This window comes from Babylonia areolata, chromosome 2, assembly GCF_041734735.1.
Source record: "Babylonia areolata isolate BAREFJ2019XMU chromosome 2, ASM4173473v1, whole genome shotgun sequence".
NCBI classification, from domain to species: Eukaryota; Metazoa; Mollusca; class Gastropoda; order Neogastropoda; family Buccinidae; genus Babylonia; species Babylonia areolata.
Genome location: NC_134877.1, coordinates 4,194,761 through 4,214,773, shown reverse-complemented (window position 1 = coordinate 4,214,773; position 20,013 = coordinate 4,194,761). Strand labels below are relative to the sequence as shown.

The 20,013-nt window shown below is 44.0% G+C and overlaps 1 protein-coding gene across 6 annotated transcripts in view; it reads left to right on the top strand.

Annotated features, from left to right (window-relative positions):
* Window positions 1–19,651, top strand: part of LOC143296584 (uncharacterized) — a 227,742-nt gene extending 208,091 nt beyond the window's left edge. For all 6 annotated transcript variants that reach the window (XM_076608619.1, XM_076608637.1, XM_076608624.1 and 3 more), the window contains one exon: window positions 14,627–19,651. In XM_076608619.1, the coding sequence (XP_076464734.1) occupies window positions 14,627–15,744 (1,118 nt within the window). In that variant the 3' untranslated portion in view covers window positions 15,745–19,651. The remainder of the gene's footprint in view (window positions 1–14,626) is intronic.
* Window positions 19,652–20,013: the final 362 nt, after the last annotated feature.

The window sequence follows — 20,013 nt, the reverse complement described above, 5'->3', positions numbered from 1 at the left end:
CAGCTGCGCGGAGTCTCTCTCTCTCTCTCTCCCTCTCCCAAGTTGCAATCAGAGGGTGGGTAAGGGGTGAGGGGGGGTGAGATGCAGGTGATTGAGATAGAGAGAGGAGGGAGTTGGAATAGTGCTTCATTATGGACACAACAGTCAGAACCAATGTTCGTCCTTTTTTTCTTTTTCTTTTTTGTTGGGTTTGTGTGTGTGTGTGTGTGTGTGTGTGTGTGTGTGTGTGTGTTGATTTTTGTGAGTTTCGTTTGTTTATTTTTTGTTTTTTTTCTTCACAAAGGCGTGATTCACTGTACCATCCATTTTCTTTCTTATTGGCTGTTCGTCCACCTGTCTGTGAATTTTTGTCTGTCTGTCTGTCTGTTTTACAATTATCACGCACTCGTTCAGCCGCCTTAGCAGTCTTTCACCAGTTGATTAACAACCTGAAGACAGAACTAATCAGGTTTCACTGCCATAATTTATACAACAGTCGATATCTAATGTGATTTTGCAGTCTTAGTGATATGAAGTGAAGCTTCAGTGATAAATAGAAATTGACGTAATGTTTGTTACCTTGTGACCAGATGACATGATACTGTATGTGTTGGAATTCAGCTCCATGCTTTGATTCCCCACCCCACCCCCCACCCCCCGCACCCCCCTGATTGTGTGTGCTTGTGGTTTATTTTGGATTTGGACCTGTCATGTACTCTTGCGTCCATTCACGAATAAGGTTCCTTTGCTGCTTCTGTATTGGTGTGATTGCCGTATTGTTGTGTCGCTTACCTTGAAAATAATCAGCTGCTTAAATGACGATTTTTCGCTCTGTTGGTTGACATGTTTTGTTGCATTGTAAAGGACGGATGTTTTCTTCGTTTTTGTGCAGCAGTGGCTAGTTCGATTTAGGCCAGTGTTAAAGCTTTGTGTGTCATGTAATGGAAAAATCACGCTTCCTTGTTGATTATCCTTTCTTTCTTGCATTGTTGTGTTCTTGTCATTATCAATATTGTTGTTGTTGCTGTTGCTACTACTACTACTACTACTACTACTACTACTACTACTACTATTATAGTTTCATGATTGTTGTTATGCTTTAAGTTGCTGGCATCGAAAATGTTTTATGTATAATCAAGCTTCGCTTATTATTATGAGGAGAAGAAAATAATAGAAGTTTAACAGTTTGTTTGTTGCTTGGTGGTCAATGTTCCAGTGGGCCATATACAACCCACGCAGCGCGAACCCCCTTATCCAATGTCAAGCCGCTCTCTACGTCACAGCTGATGCTGAAGCTATGACGTGGGGCACGTGTAGTGACGTCAGTGTTCCCTTCGCTTTGCTGCTGTCGGGTGATTATTGCTGATGATGTTGTGGCTGGAGATGAGTTAGAGGAGAGAGAGAGAGAGAGGGAGGGAGAGCTCGGGCGGTGGAGTGGCCTCGCTTGATGTGTAAGACCGTTTGATTGGCTCGTTGCTTGATGATGTGTGTCGGCCTGTCTGATTTGGTTGGATCGGTGAATGTGGTGGAGGCTTTAGTTTTTGCTTGCTTCCAGTCTGCTCTGTTTTGGTGGGGGTGTTTTGTTTTGTTTATGGTTTTTGTTGTTGTTGTTGTTTTTCATTTTAGTTTTGTTTCGCCCTGGTTTTTGTGGTCAAGTGGCTTTAGTTCCCCAAGTATGCATTTGACACGAGAGAAAAAAAAAATTATCAGGTGCATGCGCATGTGGTTTAAAACCTGTGTGAAAGGATGTTTTTATAGTGTTGCGTAGTTCGGACTTTGGCTATTGAGGTCTGCTTTAGTGGCTTGCATTGGAAGTTAGGTATGTTGACACGTTTCTCACTTGCCTGTTCGAACTCAAAAGGGTAGGGAATGACACCTTTCTAGTGTTTCGGTGTGGAACGATTCTCCACTTGTACAAGGCTAGATTGCTTGAGTTTTGGAATTTTGGATGACTTTTTTTTGTTGTTGTTGTTGGATTTTTTTTATTGACCTTTTATTCTTTGTTGGTTTGGTGTTATCAGTGTTTTGCATGTTTTCACGATTTTATTCTCTATTTTTACGTGTGCTGGAAATGGATTTTCCAGTTCCTCATGTTTTCTTTGGAATGGTCGTCACCCAGTGATTTTTTTTTTTTTTTTTTTCAAGTGCATGGGCATGGTTTTGGATGGTTTGGAAAAGGAATGGGATTTTGAGAAAAAAAAAACAAAAAAAAAAACAATCAACATTGACGATCGTCAACACCGTCATCCGCCATCCCCATCATCATCATCATCATAATCATCATCGTCACCAGCGTTATTATCGTTTAATTATTTGTAACTTTTTTTCTTTTCTTTTTTTAATGAAAGCAATGGAAATGATAGTTCTGTTGATCAGACATGATACTGTCGATTTATATATATATATATATATATTATATATATATATTCTTTTTTTTAATTCAGTGATATTTTAGAATCATACTGTGTAATGGAAAACATTGAATGTTATTTCGCATTGTGTACTTTGTAGTTACCATGTTTTTCACGGTGGTTTGCACTGGTTTCTGTCGGGTGGTTTGCACTGGTTTCTGTCGGGTGGTTTGCACTGGTTTCTGTCGGGTGGTTTGCACTGGTTTCTGTCGGGTGGTTTGCACTGGTTTCTGTCGGGTGGTTTGCACTGGTTTCTGTCAGGTGGTTTGCACTGGTTTCTGTAAAGTGGTTTGCACTGGTTTCTGTCAGGTGGTTTGCACTGGTTTCTGTCAGGTGGTTTGCACTGGTTTCTGTAAAGTGGTTTGCTCTGGTTTCTGTCAGGTGGTTTGCACTGGTTTCTGTCAGGTGGTTTGCACTGGTTTCTGTAAAGTGGTTTGCACTGGTTTCTGTCAGGTGGTTTGCACTGGTTTCTGTAAAGTGGTTTGCTCTGGTTTCTGTCAGGTGGTTTGCACTGGTTTCTGTCAGGTGGTTTGCACTGGTTTCTGTAAAGTGGTTTGCACTGGTTTCTGTCAGGTGGTTTGCACTGGTTTCTGTCAGGTGGTTTGCACTGGTTTCTGTCAGGTGGTTTGCACTGGTTTCTGTCGGGTGGTTTGCACTGGTTTCTGTCGGGTGGTTTGCACTGGTTTCTGTAGGGTGGTTTGCACTGGTTTCTGTCAGGTGGTTTGCACTGGTTTCTGTAAGGTGGTTTGCACTGGTTTCTGTAAGGTGGTTTGCACTGGTTTCTGTCAGGTGGTTTGCACTGGTTTCTGTAGGGTGGTTTGCACTGGTTTCTGTCAGGTGGTTTGCACTGGTTTCTGTAAGGTGGTTTGCACTGGTTTCTGTCAGGTGGTTTGCACTGGTTTCTGTCAGGTGGTTTGCACTGGTTTCTGTCGGGTGGTTTGCACTGGTTTCTGTCGGGTGGTTTGCACTGGTTTCTGTCGGGTGGTTTGCACTGGTTTCTGTCGGGTGGTTTGCACTGGTTTCTGTCGGGTGGTTTGCACTGGTTTCTGTCGGGTGGTTTGCACTGGTTTCTGTCGGGTGGGATGAGGGGCAAGTATAGAAACAAAATCTGCTCAAGAATTTAAGTGGAGTCAGTTTTTAAGAGACAGTAAAGGAGTCGTTCTTGTTTCTTCTTCTTCTTCTTCTTCTTCTTCTTCTTCTTCGTTTTTAACGGTGGCCTCTCGGAACTGTAGTGTCCTTTTTGGTTTTTCTTGGGCTGGGCGTTTTGTCCAGCTTCAAGTCAGACTTCAGTCGGATGGACGCAATAGCCGAGTGGTTAAAGCGTTGGACTGTCAGTCTGAGGGTCCCGGGTTCGAATCACGGTGACGGTGCCTGGTGGGTAAAGGGTGGAGATTTTTTACGATTTCCCAGGTCAACATATGTGCAGACCTGCTAGTGCCTGAACCCCCTTCGTGTGTATACGCAAGCAGAAGATCAAATACGCACGTTAAAGCTCCTGTAATCCATGTCAGCGTTCGGTGGGTTATGGAAACAAGAACATACCCAGCATGCACACCTCCGAAAGCGGAGTATAGCTGCCTACATGGCGGGTTAAAAACGGTCATACACGTAAAAGCCTACTCGAGTATTTTCGAGTGAACGTGGAAGTTGCTGCCCACGAACGCAGAAGAAGAAGAAGAAGAAGGAAAAAACAACAACCAAAAAACCAAAAAACCCCAGAAGATTCCAGTCCCAAAGCCTTCACTCTCGACAATACTATCGCAGTCTTGTTTGCTTTTCCATGAGTATGTCTGTCTTTGTATCTGTCGGCGTAATTTTTCTCTCTCTCGTTGTTACTTACTGTTACCGCTTGTTGTTTTTCCATCGTCAGGAATTGGAATGTCTGTTGTTTAAGACAAGTCACACACACACACACACACACACACACACACACACACACACACACACACACACACACACACACACACACTATATCTCTGTCAACGAAACTTTAACTCACTCAGTACGGCCAGTCCTCTCTTCTCCTCTACACAGACCCCTCGGATGTCCAGTGGGTGTCTGAATGACCCAACCTTTAGCTTCCGTCGTCAGAATTGTGGTATTCTTTGTCAACATTCACCTCTTCAGTATAAGAGCCTTCCGCTTGCAATATTATTTTGATGATGGTAATTGGGGTAAAACGCTGTTAAGGTCGATTCTTTCGCCGTTCGTATGGAGAGAGTTAACAACAGCCGCAGCAAATATCACTACCACTCGGGTATAGGCGGACCTTCGGCAGTACTGACATAGCTCTGACCGGCACGCCCCCTTGACAAAAGGCAGTCGTACTGGGCTCTATTTTCAGCAGAGAAAGCGCTGCCTTGCTGCGGGCGGCGAGTTGCCCTAGAGTCTGAGAGATTGCGAGAGAGTCAGTCAGTGACAGTCTCTGCCTTTTTTCTTTTTTCTGGCGTTCGTGCGTGCCACTGATGTGCCCGCAGGTGGTTAGCAGTCTCTGGTGTCGCACAAAGCACGCGTTCGTTCAACTAACGCAGACTCCAAGGAGAAGGACTAGACTCCAGGAACCCCCCCCCCCCCCACACACACACACACACACACAAACAAACAACGACAACAAACAAACATTAACCACCTTAAGCTGTAGTCCTTTGTATTCATGGTATTGCCATTATGGTTAACCCGACACATCCGTACATCATGGTCAACCCGACACATCCATACATCATGGTCAACTCGACACATCACATCCGTACATCATGGTCAACTCGACACATCACATCCGTACATCATGGTCAACCCGACACATCACATCCATACATCATGGTCAACCCGACACATCACATCCATACATCATGGTCAACCCGACACATCCGTACATCATGGTCAACACGACACATCCATACATCATGGTCAACACGACACATCACATCGGTACATCATGGTCAACCCGACACATCACATCCACACATCATGGTCAACCCGATACATCCATACATCATGGTCAAACAACACATCACATCCGTACATCATGGTCAACCCGACACATCACATCGGTACATCATGGTCAACCCAACACATCACATCCACACATCATGGTCAACCCGACACATCACATCCGTACATCATGGTCAACCCGACACATCCATACATCATGGTCAACCCAACACATCACATCCATACATCATGGTCAACGTGACACATCCGTACATTATGGTCAACCCGACACATCCATATATCATGGTCAACCCATCACATCCATACATCATGGTCAACTCGATCATACATCATGGTCAACCTGACACATGTCTACCCTCCATCTTGAATCTTTCTATTCTGATTTTCATCTGTTTGTTGTTACATGTTGTTCCACATATATGAACCATTATGGGGGGTGTTGTTTTTCCTTGGGCCGAAAATCACCAACTTGTGAAAACAGAATGTTAATGAACTAACAATTCAACTTTCGTGGCTTCATCTTCTCCAACTGTTTCTGTTTAATGTCGTTTTCAATTGTTGGAAAAGGCCCATTCTCATCTCAAGCTAATGAGAAACGAGACTTTGCAGACATGCATGCATAACTGAACACCACCACCACGGCGAAGGCGGTTATTCGCTGGCACCGCCCAGACCCCACATAAAAGTGGTACTAACCCTGTGGCCTGTTCCGACATGGCTACAGCAGTAAACCTTGATGCCCTCTGCCAAGACTGTGGTCCCGAATTCGCTCAGTCCGGCACCGGCACGGAAACAGAGTGAGAGGGGGGACATTGTCTGGAGGTCTGAATGAATGCCAGAATAGGTCGGTGACACTGTCATGCTTCGACCTGTTTTTCTTTCTTTCTTTTCTTTTTTTTTTTTCTTTTTTTTTCCTACCTCCGAGACATCCTGCAGCCTTGCAGATTTTCTGTTACTGTGGGTGGCGGTGGTGGTGGTGGTTCGCGGACTACACAGCGTGATGATGGTGGTGGTGGTGGTGGTGGTGGTGGCAGTTTGATGTATCACGCCGGCACTCGACGTCCACGCTTGTTTGCACGTGCGTCACCCACCCACCAACTCACCTTCTCCAGCCACACACGCATAGATCTCGTTAACACAGAGGGCGGCAGGGCGGCAGGAACTCCACGCGCCTTCCTGTAAACAATGAAAGCCGTTTTCTTTTCTGACTGCCGTTCATACTGCGAGGGGGAGGCTAGATGGTGGTGGTTGAGATGTCATGGGGTTGACTGACTGGGTTTGTTATTCCAGAGACTGGGAGGGGAAAGTGGTGCTGAGGTGGAACGGAACGGTTTAGGAGAGGAGTTGGGGCGGGAGGGGGGTGGGGGGAGATTTGTGGTGGTGGTGGTGGGGGGTGGGGTTACGTGGGGGGTCGACCCATGAATACTCCCCAGGATAAGGATAGTATTTTTGTACAATTATATCGTGTAGTCATATCATTATTATTAGACATACCGTTAACTCTATCCCCCGTCCATAACATTACTAACTTTCAATCTTTAATTTTATCGTGTTCATCGCTTCAGACCTGTGTCAAGAGGTGGTGATGGAAAGCTGGGAACGCGGCTGGTATGGTTTGACCGCCGTGTTTTCTTGTGTACGTCTGGCCATATATATAATACGTTCGCGTGAACTCTCCGGAAGGCTGGTTGGTCTCTTCTTCACGCGCTTAACTCTGTCCATACGAACGGCGAAAGAGACGACGTTAACAGCGTTTCACCCCAGTTACCATCATCCAAATATTGCAAGCGGAAGGCTCTTATACTGAAGACGTGAATGTTGACAAAGAATACCACAGTTCTGACGACGGAAGCTAAAGGTTGGGGTCATTCAGACACCCACTGGACATCCGAAGGGTCTGTGTAGAGGAAAAGAGAGGACTGGCCGTACTGAATGAGTTAAGTCTGCGTGCTGTAAATGGCCTTGGAATGTTGTGAGACTTTAGGATGATCGTTCAAAAAGCAGGCGGCAAAACTGAATCATAAGGGGGGCGGGGGGGGGGAGGGAGTGTATATGTCTTGAGTTCCGTTCAATTTATTAATGTTGCCTTAGTCGACAAAGAGGGGAGGGGGAGAGGGGGTGAGGGGTGCAGGGTGCAGCCGGGGGAGTGTAGGCCTATGATGAGCTTCAGTGTTAGTTGGGTATTCAGAACAGACGCAGACCCGTGCATTTTCTGCTCTGGTCTCTGCCCATTCCGATCCTTCCATCATTTCAAATATCACAAGTGTTCCCGGGCACGGACTGACAAATTCACGCCCTCCCCCCCCCCCCCCCCCCCCCCCCCTCCCCTCGCACACACACACGCATGTACGCACGCTAGCACACGCAGAGAGAAAGAGAGAGAGACGGAGAGAGAGAGGAGCAGGGTTGCAATAAAAATGCACTCACTGAGAAAAACACCCCTTCATTTTTCCGACATGACTGTGCGCGTTGTGACGAGCAAAGAACAGATGCACCCCTCAGTCAGTAATGAACATATCCCGTGGTCGTGCCGCGTGAGAGTGCCGTGTGTACGCGCGCGTGCACATATAAGTAAAGATAAGATAGGATAAGACAAGAATGATTTTATTATCTCACTAACAAAGAGAAGTTGAATCAGGTGCGGCAAAACACAATTAGACAATCAGTCAACACACACACACACACACACACACACACACACACACACACACACACACACACGGAGAAACATTATTTGATAAAACAGGAGTAATAAACAAAAAGGTTTTCAAATAAAAGCATTTCACATATTATTCGCTTTAAAAACATTCTAATTAATAATCATTACATCGTAATTATAAGTATGAATATATTCAAAAATATTAACGTTAACATTAGGCGTATCGAATTGTACATTCATCCTGCACATTGCACATTCATAATACACATTGTCATGTATTTTTAGCTAATTGGATTGTTTATAAAATCTAAAACAAAGTACAACCTATTATGCACGCACTTTCACACGTACTCACTTGAAATCGCACAACGGTATATTTGAATGCGCACACACACACACACACACACACACACACACACACACAAGCGCGTATGTAGCACCACTTTGTGTCTTCTTTGTCTGTGGATTCGGTTACGTGTATCTATGTTTTCGGGATGGAAGGGGGTGAACGTGTGGAGTTTTTGGTTTGTGTTTCAAGAGAAGTGCCAATGCTGGGAGTCAGCCCAAGGAACAGTTTATGAACTTGGAGGGGGGGTGGGTGGGGGGGGGGGAGGGGAGGGAATTCAGCCTGGATTTTGTTTGTTTGTTTTTGCTGTTGTTTCCCGCCCGCCCCCCCCCCCCCCCCCTCCCCTTACCGCCCATGAGTTATGCTACAGCCATATTTCAAGTTGTTGGCACAATTTCAGTTTTCAGTCCCTGCTTGCATCTGTTTTAAGATTTAAAAAAAAAAATATAGAGATAATACACAAAGAATTGAATTAGTTTGTGTGTGTGTGTGTGTGTGAATGAGAGAGAGAGAGAGAGAGAGAGAGAGAGAGAGAAATAATTAATTATTGTCAAGTATGGTTGGATCCTTTCTGAGAACTGTTGCAGACATTATCGTTGAGATATCAAAGCTGTATACAAAATATCTATATCCGTTTCGAGGATCCTTAAAACACACACACACACACACAACAAAACCATAAGAAACCACTCCCTCCGGTTTTTTTGTTGGTTTTTTTACACACATTTTTTTCTTCTTTTTTGACTCACTTGTGTAAACAAAGTGAGTCTATGTTTTAACCCGGTGTTCGGTTGTCTGTGTGTGTGTGTGTGTGTGTGTGTGTGTGTGTCCCCGTGTGTTTGTGTGTCTGTGCGTCCGTGGTAAACTTTAACATTGACATTTTCTCTGCAAATACTTTGTGAGTTGACACCAAATTTGGCATAAAAATAGGAAAAATTCAGTTCTTTCCAGTCATCTTGTTTAAAACAATATTGCACCTCTGGGATGGACACAAAAAAATTTAAAAAAAGAAGCCTAATTATATGCAAACTGCATTTACTGTTATATTTATATTTTTTGTATTCTCTAAACTTGGCACTTTGACCTCTTATTCTGACAAAACAACAAGAGGAGTCATTATTATCATTTTTTGTTCAAACAGGAACTTCTTTTGCTAAGCATGGAAGTTTTATTTATTTTGCAAACGTTTAGGTGCAGATAGTAAAAAAGGGAAATTACTCTGTAATTAATGCTAGGGGACTTAATTTATCACAAGTGAGTCTTGAAGGCCTTGCCTCTCTTGTTTTTCTTTTTCTTCTTCTGGTTTTTTGTTTGTTTGTTTTTTTTTTAAGATCCCAGCACTAGTCACGGGAGTTGGACGGGAAACAGACAAGGTGGGTTGGGATTGACGTATATACCTACATTGAGAACAGCCAGGGATTCAGTGTTCGTGTGTGGGCGTACGGGGCTGGGGATTCACTGGTGATGGTCAGTAGAGGTGGTAGCCTTTAACTCACTCAGTACGGCCAGTCCTCTCTTCTCCTCTACACAGACCCCTCGGATGTCCAGTGGGTGTCTGAATGACCCAACCTTTAGCTCCCGTCGTCAGAACTGTGGTATTCTTTGTCAACATTCACCTCTTCAGTAGAAGAGCCTTCCGCTTGCAATGTTTTGATGGTGGTAACTGGGGTGAAACGCTGTTAACGTCGTCTCTTTCGCCGTTCGTATGGAGAGAGTTAATGGTCGCTGTGTTTTGAGCAGAGACTGATCTTTGGTGATCATAATATCACAATCAGTGCCCGGTTTGTAGTGTTTCTCATGGGCGTTCAGAATGATGGAAGGAAGGCTGGCGATAATTATAGGTCTAGTTTCAGTGTTTTGGGAATCTTCATTGCCGTTTATATCATTGCTCGTGGACATTCAGAATGAAGGAGAGCTGGCGATAATTATAGGTCTAGTTTAAGTGTTGTGGGAATCATCAGTGTCGTTTATAGCATTGCTCATGGACATTCAGAATGAAGGAGAGCTGGCGATAATTATAGGTCTAGTTTCAGTGTTTTGGGAATCTTCATTGCCGTTTATAGCATTGCTCATGGACATTCAGAATGAAGGAGAGCTGGCGATAATTATAGGTCTAGTTTCAGTGTTTTTGGGAATCGTCAGTGCCGTTTATAGCATTGCTCATGGACATTCAGAATGAAGGAAGGCTGGCGATAATTATAGGTCTAGTTTAAGTGTTGTGGGAATCATCAGTGTCGTTAATAGCATTGCTCATGGACCTTCAGAATGAAGGAAAGCTGGCGATAATTATAGGTCTAGTTTCAGTGTTTTGGGAATCTTCAATGCCGTTTTTAGCATTGCTCATGGACCTTCAGAATGAAGGAAAGCTGGCGATAATTATAGGTCTAGTTTCAGTGTTTTGGAAATCTTCAGTGCAGTTTATAGCATTGCTCATGGACATTCAGAATAACGCAAGGAAAGCTGGTGATATAGACCTAGTTTCAGTGTTCCGAGAGACCTGCCACCTAATAATAATAATAATAATAATAATGATAATAAAAAGAGAAGAAGAAGAATGATAATGTTAATAATAATAATGATGATTATAATGTTGCTGATGATAATCATGATAATGATGATTATTATAATAATATTGGACGGGCGCAATAGCCGAGTGGTTAAAGCGTTGGACTGTCAATCTGAGGGTCCCGGGTTCGAATCACGGTGACGGCGCCTGTGGGTAAAGGGTGGAGATTTTTACGATCTCCCAGGTCAACATATGTGCAGACCTGCTAGTGCCTGAACCCCCTTCGTGTGTATATGCAAGCAGAAGATCAAATACGCACGTTAAAGATCCTGTAATCCATGTCAGCGTTCGGTGGGTTATGGAAACAAGAACATACCCAGCATACACCCCCCCGAAAACGGAGTATGGCTGCCTACATGGCGGGGTGAAAACGGTCATACACGTAAAAGCCCACTCGTGTGCATACGAGTGAACGCAGAAGAAGAAGAAGAAGAAGTAATAATATTGGATATTTATTTTGTGCTCTGTCTCCTCAGCATCAATCGTTGTATGTTGTGGGGAAGGGAATAGTTACAGAAACTTTTAAACACAGTGCATTAGTCTTTCCAAGCAAGACATATGGAATGCGTGAAAGACGAAGTGCACACACACACACACACACACACACACACACACACACACACACACACACACACACACACACACACTGATTTTTTTCAAGAGGCCCAATTGTATTTTATTTTATTATCATTTTTTTTATAAATATAATCACAATAGCCTATCTTTTTGTGTCTGTGGCAGAGCACATTTCAACTTGTCGTTTAACTCACTCAGTACGGCCAGTCCTCTCTTCTCCTCTACACAGACCCCTCGGATGTCCAGTGGGTGTCTGAATGACCCAACCTTTAGCTTCCGTCGTCAGAACTGTGGTATTCTTTGTCAACATTCACGTCTTCAGTACAAGAGCCTTCCGCTTGCAATATTTTGATGATGGTAATTGGGGTGAAACGCTGTTGACGTCGTCTCTTTCGCCGTTCGTATGGAAAGAGTTAAAACCACCTTCGGAACAATCAGCTGATCGTAAACACTGATAATAAAATCTATAAAGCAAATAAAACGTAGATTTGTCAATTAAATAGCCATGCTATTTTGTATACCTTCTTTAATTATTTCTTTTTCTTGTTCTTTTTTTTATATTTATACATTTAACCTGCATGTTGTGCGCTTGTGTTTTAGTTGGGGTTGTTGTTGTTGTTTTTGGTTGTGTGTGTGTGTTGTTTTTTGGTTTTTTTTTAACCCTTTTCTTTATACATGAATAGCTACCTGCATGTGAAAATAAAGATAGCAAGAAGACGACTAATGCATGCTGTTTAGTTCTCCTTGCTGTTGGCACCCACTGCAAAACGGAAATATGTTCAAATGAAAATTTGGCAAGGTAAAAAAAAAAAAAGATGGCAGCTAAGCCGAGTGTGTGAGGTGGGGGAGTATGTGTGGGGAAGGGGGGGGGGGGGGGGAAGGTGTTGGTATGAGCGCGTTTGTGTGCCAGCGCATATCTTTCAGTCTCGTGTGAAATCAAGTTTCATGAGTTGAGATTGTAGGCTGTTTCTTTCGGCTAGATTATGGGGTCTCAGAGTGTATCATTCATTTATTTATTCTTGTGTTTGTTTTTGTTCACTAGAAATGTGGTTAAGTACGTGAGTGCCCGCGCACGAGTGTGTGGATGTGTGTGTGTGTGTGTGTTTGTGTGTGTGTGTTGAGACGTGCTCATATTGAATGAAAGAGGTACAGTGATGGTGTGGAGTGGGTGTGCTATTTCGTTTTAAGTCTTACTTAACAGATGTGCCGGCTTCATTCTGTGTGTGTGTGTGTGTGTGTGTGTGTGTGTGTGTTTTGGTTAATTGCGGGTGGAGAGGAGATGAGCTGTAACTTCCTACAGCTCTTCTTCACCCTACTTAAAAACCAACAAACAAACAAACCAACCAGAACAACAACTTTAAACGTTATCTCCTTGCCTCACCACTCACACCCCCAGGCTCCCAATTCCTGACTCCTCAGCCGACACACACACACACACACACACACACACACACACCACACACTCACACACACTCACACACACACACACACACACACACACACACAGCCCTCTTCCTCCCTTTTTCATTAACCTTCCTTTCGTTTCGTGTTTTGTTTTGTTTTGTTTTAACTTGAACGTCAAACTTTGTTACCAAAGGAGGATGCATGTTCGTGTTCCAGCGTGGCTGATGATATCAGCGGCCTGATGTGCTGGCGTTGTACATGTACCGTACATGCCCCCCCCCACCCCCCCCACCTCGCCCCCCTCCACCCCTCTCCCCAAGCAACGCTCGTTTGTACTAGAATGAAACGTTGCTGTTTGTTTTGACCCTTTGAAATAAACGTCACTGTTTGTTTGTCCCTTGAAATAAACGTTACTGTTTGTCCCTTGAAATAAACATCTGTTTGTTTGTCCCTTGAAATAAACGTCACTGTTTGTTTGTCCCTTGAAATAAACGTTACTGTTTGTCCCTTGAAATAAACATCACTGTTTGTTTGTCCCTTGAAATAAACGTTACTGTTTGTCTCTCCCTTGAAATAAACGTGACTGTTTGTCTCTCCCTTGAAATAAACATTACTGTTTGCCCCTTGAAATAAACGTGACTGTTTGTCTCTCCCTTGAAATAAACATTACTGTTTGTCCCTTGAAATAAACGTCACTGTTTGTCTCTCCCTTGAAATAAACGTTACTGTTTGCCCCTTGAAATAAACGTGACTGTTTGTCTCTCCCTTGAAATAAACGTGACTGTTTGTCCCTTGAAATAAACGTGACTGTTTGTCTCTCCCTTGAAATAAAGAATTAAACGTTACTGTTTGTGTCTCCAGCGTGAAAATGAACGTTACTGTTTGTCCATTGAAATAGGCGTTACTGTTTAGTCAAACAAACGTCACTTTTTCTCCCTTGAAAATAAACGTGAGCTCTGCTTTTACTGTTGTGTGTCACTTGAAAGAAACATTACTTTGTCTGCCCCTTAAAACAAACTGACATTGTTGTTTGTCCCTAGAAAAAAAACCTGTATATTCCTTGAAATAAACGTTTCTGTTTGTCCCTTGGAGAAACACACACACACACACACACACACACACACACACACACAAACAAACCCGAAAACGTTTCTGTATGTCCCTTGAAATAACTGTTACTGTTTGTTCCTTGGGGGGGAAAATATTGTTTGTTCATCCCATGAAGTAAGCGTCAGTTTATTTATCCCTCGTGACACAGACACAAGCTGTTTGTCCTTTGAAATGGAACGTAAGTTTGTCCTTTGAAATAAACATTACTGCTTGTCCCTTGAACTAAGCATCACTGTTTGTCTCTTGAAATGAATTAACATCACTGTTTTGTCGCATGAGTCACGGTTGTTTTTCTGTCATCAAATTCTTTTTTTCTCTTTCGACCCCACCCCATCAAGTCATTATTTTGCTTTCGGTACTCGAGATGCCACAATAATTATAGGCCAACGCACCGACATAAAGGCACAGTGTTTTTGCCTACACGAGCACCTAAATCTAATTTGATTTGCATGATGGAAGAGCTCACATGTGATGCTAAAACACACACACACACACACACACACACACACACACACACACACACACACACACGAGACAGAGAGAGAGAGAGAGACAGAAGACGAAAAAAACGAACAACAACAAGAAGAAGAAACACCCTAAAATCTCTATACGTGGTGTTGCAGACTTAGCTACTGAGGATCTGCAGAGCCCGCTGCGTCGCCGCTTGTCGTTCCTCTTTTCCTCCACCCGCCGAGCCTCGGTCACCTCTTCCATCAAGGACAACAGGTCGTCGTGCGCCAGCCTCAACAGTGTGGGAAGCCAGGTGGGGTCGCCCGGTGTGCTCATCTCCAACCCCCTGGGCAAGGGGCCGGGCGCCAAGCGGCAAAAAGGGATGGCGGGCCTCATTCGGGCGTCCCGCCGCTCCACCAAGCAGAGCTCCATCATCCGCCAGAACGGCGACATCATCATCGTCAAGGGGGGAAAGATCGTCAGCATACGTCGCGAATCGGGTCTGCGCGCGCCCGACTCTTCCGGCCCTTTCCTCCAGACTCCCCTGCAGAGGAACGGGACCGGGGGCAGGAGGGAGGTGAACGGGCATGTGGGTGGGGAGGGGAGCGGTTTGGCCCAGGGCACTCCCGCAGACCCCGGGAAGCTGACCGTGCTGCCGGACAACAGAGTGAGCTCCGCCAGCTCCGAGGGCAGCGACAACGTGTTTGAAGACGGCGCCAGCAACGCGCTGGCTTGCGCAGACCTGGTGGCGGAGTCCTCGCTGGAGATGATCAGCGAGGAGAGGAGGCTGCTGTCTCAGTGCAGCGAGACGGACCACGTGGAGACTGACGTGGACGACGACAAACACCCTTCCTGTGAACACGTGACAGAAGCGTGTGCACGTGACGCTGCGGACAGAGAAAGTGCTGAGGACGACAAGAACCTGACCACAGACGTGGGGATCATCATCAGCATCGACGAGGACAACAGTGTTCTGAACGTGATGCCCCTCACGCCCAGGACGCGGGACCGAATCACCCGCAGTGACTTGTTTCTGGGCGCGGAGAGCAGGGCAGAGCAGGACGCCCCGAAAGACATGAAGACATCCAGGAGTACCCAAGGTTTGTGCAAGCGATCCCTCCAACGCTTGCCGTCTGTCGAACACTTGGACCCTCCCTTCCGAATCAAACGGGCCAGCAGTGACTACAACGTCCACCAAGGTACCGATTCAGACCATTTTCTCAAACCCACTCCGGTTAGTAGGCGCTGGTCTTTCGGGAAAAGGCCTGAAAGGACCCCTGTACCAGTGTGATGTTCTGTTTGCTTTTAGATATTACACATGTGATACACACGCATACATGAAATGTGCTTTCCTTTTTTTTTTATTTTTTTTTTTAGCAGCTGTGAATATGTTTGGAACAACAGTTTAGTGATGTTCAAAATTGTTTTTCGCGTATCTCCCAATGAAGTATTTGCTGAGGTAAAAAAAAAAAACATGACCAGTATGCAGAGGGCGCCGTTAATGTAGCTGGTGTGTGCGTATATTGCTGCTGTGGGGATGATGATGCACACTGCACGTGACAGTCAAAGGAGACACACTTCTCAGTTTGATGTAACTCATCCCCCCCACTACTAGGCCCACTTTTTTTGCTCAATATTTCGTTTGTTGGTCATGCACAAATCTGCATTGTCCGTGGCAGTTTCATCCTTTTTTTTTTCAGTGATAACTCGATCAAGGTTTGACTGTCATGTTTTGTAGTTAATGGACTGCTTGTTGCTGGGTTTGTCTCTCACGGCTTATGAGAAACAGCAACATGGTCATGGTGCAATCATGAAATTGATTTCTTTACATTGCTCACTCTTGACGTGTGATGGAAACAGTGAATTCAAAATTGTGCTTTGTGTGTGAAAGTGTATTGACATGTACCAGTACAAAAGTGTAACGTAGATAAACTAGGTGACAGTGTTGTATTTGGAACAATGTTGAAAAATGTGGTTTTCTACCACACCCATACTTTCTACACCTTACTTTTGAAACAAGACTTAATCCCACCAGTAAATGGGGTACATGTACAATGTTAGTATTTTGCTTCAGAAATATAGTAGTGTGGTGCAACTGTATATAAGTTGACAATCTTTAGGCTTCAAGTACATAATCCATAATTGCAGGAATAAACTGATGTGTGACAGTGAGAATGTGTAAGAGAATGATTTTGCAGTCCACTCAAAAGTACCGGTGGCTTTTTCCCTCTTGTCTCTTTTTGAGTACTGATTATTTGTGTGATCTTAATCCACCTTGCTTGAGTGTGTGATGTTAGGTGTGAGAGGATAGCACCTTGGTTTCAAAGAAATCTCCTCATTCTGGGTACTGTCCAAGGGCTTTAAACACATGTATTTTGCCATTACATGACCAAGTCTCCAAGTCCCTTGATGACCAATCATTTCTCTAGACACCATGATTGTTGAAGGTTATAGGACTAGGTGTTCAGTGTGGAGATATGTGTGCCATACAGTGCTGCATTTATCTTTGATGTGCGACTGGGAGGGAATGGCTTTGAGTGCGGTTCCTTTCTCAAACATATTTTGAATGTTGCATAAAACGTTGTTGTTGTTTTTTGCTGCAAGTATGCCAGTTTCATCCATTGAAATCTTATCAAATATAACCAGTGTGTAACCTAGATAGGAAACATAGCTCCCTTCCACATTTATGGAAGGAAGCGCACTTGCTCATTCAGACCAATATTTCATTTTCTGTTATCAGCCATCCAAGAGAGCAGTGTTAAAATTCAGGTATTAATGTTTAAGGTGTTTGCTGGGTAATGCCAGGGGCATGTGGGGGGGGGGAGTTAGCCAGAAATTTTCTTTAAAAATAGAAAAATAGCTGGTCAGAATGTGACAGTAAACTGACCCTATGCCACTAGATTTCCTTGCTGCACTGGCACTCACATTGCATCATACAGGAATGAGGTAATGCTTTGCATCACAACCACTGTTAGTCTTTCAGCAGCACATAATAATATTGTCAGTCAGTCATTGAGTGTCATTCTTTATTGTCATGATTTTCATTTCTTTTGAAAGGAGATCAAAGAATTTTTACTTGTGTGACTTGTGTGTAGTGTGATGTGATCACAGACCACAACATAGCATTTTTCTCTTGTGCAGTATGATGTCATCTTAGGCAACAATACAATCGCTTAAGAACCATCTTTTCAGGATGTTTCATCTTAATAGATATTAGATGTAAAGTACTCTACCTGAACTGACATCATTCTGTTCAGTTTCTATTTTGTATTAAGTTTATCTGTATAGTTTTCATTTATCCACTGGAAATATTTGCTCAATGCGCATTGGGAAGTAAGCAGTGGTTAGTGCATGTGAAATTAAAAGCTATTAAGTAGCAGGTCAAAAGTAAGTGTTTGATTAGTTGATAGTACTTTTGAGTGATCGATGTGAAACATAAAAAGTGAACAAAAAAAAAAGTACTCTTGCACTTTGCACAAGATATTGGAGTGTATTATCCAAAATGTGCATGTTTACTTTTCTTTCAGTTTTTATTAATTCATTTATTTCAGTTTGTTATCCAAACAATCTAGATCATTGGGCATAACATAGCATTGCTTATTTGAGCTTTATACTGTGTCAAGCATAGATTTATTATGAATCAGTGTTCTTTCTGAAAGGTTGGAACTTAGTCCAACTTTGTGTTGTTCCGTGGTGGGAATGCATATCCTTTTCCATGTGTTGCCTGTTTATCAGCAGATGCGTCAAAAATTTCTCTTTTAGAGATAATAGAGTAGTCTGATCATCTGCCGTTATGAAGTGATTAGTGTCATGGACTGACAGCTGAGAGGACACTGGTTTGATTTCCAGCGGAGGTGAGTGGTTTTGTTTTAGTTGTTTTTTTTAAAATCCATGGCTAGTTCCTAACCAGAGTTAAGCGTGCTGTGGGCTTAAAAGGAAAGACTGGGACCACACAGTCATGTATCATCCACTTCACGGATATGTCTTTAGGTGTGTTGTTCAAATTTCCTGACCAACACTGCAAGCGTCTGTATCTCTTGTGCTGGGTATCACTGAGATATCATTATGAAAGGAAGCGTACTGTACTGTACAAAATAAAAATGGGTGGCGCGGTAGTATCGCGACGCGCCCTCCCTGGGGAGAGCAGCCCGAATTTCACGCAGAGAAATCTGTTGTGATAAAGAGAAAAAGCCTTGTTGTCCCAAACCTAAAATGGACCTCCATAGCAACATTGTCATGATCATCCTCCATCATCAATAAATAAAAAAGTTGTCCCAGACCTAAAATGGACCTCCATAGCAACATTGTCATCCTCCTCCTCCATCATCAATAAATAAAAAACCAATTTGTCCCGAAATGTGGCATTTCATGCTCTGCTGTCATGGTGACCCCAGTCTCCATCCCCCTCCACTTCTGTGCTTCGGGTGAATCCTGTCAAGGTCTTCGCTGTCGGAAGATTCATGGGGGGGACTGTAGTTGGAGGGATTCGTATTTCTCTTTATCACAACAGATTTCTCTGCGTGAAATTCAGGCTGCTCTCCCCAGGGAGGGCGCGTTGCGATACTACCGCGCCACCCATTTTTATTTTGTATTTTTTCCTGCGTGCAGTTTTTTTTGTTATCTTATCGCAGTGGATTTTTCCACTGAATTTTGCCAGGAACAACCCTTTTGTTGCCATGGGTTCTTTTACGTGCGCTAAGTGCATGCTGCACACAGGACCTCGGTTTATCGTCTCATCCGAATGACTAGCGTCCAGACCATCACTCAAGGTCTAGTGGAGGGGGAGAAAATATTGGCGGCTGAACCGTGATTCGAACCAGCGCGCTCAAGATTCTCTCACTTCCTAGGCGGACGCGTTACCTCTAGGCCATCACTCCACGATGGGATATGATGGCACCCACCACTCTGTGGGTGGGAGGCTCACTCGGTCTGGCTCCACAAGTGTTTTTTTGTTTATGGTTGGTTGTATGTGGTGCCCTACGTACATTTAATGGAAACAGGGCACTACTGACCACCACCAAAGTGACTCAGCAGCAGTGCAGGGTCTCCTCTGGTGCAGGTCCCAGTCATGCAAAACAGAATTAATGTATTATCTATCTTATTTTGCTTCTTCAGTGAGTAGAAAGATGCAATACAAGCTTTGAGAATAAGTTGACGTTGTGCAAGTATAAAAAAATAATAAAATGTTGTGTGTAGGAGTGGCGAAGATTTTTTGTTGTTTATGTGTGTGTGTGCGCCCCCTGCCCTGGAAATCGCCTACAATGCACAACTCAAAATACTGATTCTCCGATGCTTGCTCACTCTATAGAGTGCATTGCTACACTACAAGTGGAGTGATGGCCAAGAGGTAACGCGTCCACCTAGGAAGCGAGAGAATCTGAGCGCGCTGGTTCAAATCACGGCTCGGCCGCCGATATTTTCTCCCCCTCCACTAGACCTGGAGTGGTGGTCTGGACCCTGGTCATTCGGATGAGATGATAAACAGCTGTCCCGAGTGCAGCATGCACTTAGCACATGAAGCAGAACCCAAAGCAACAAAAGGGTTGTCCCTGACAAAACT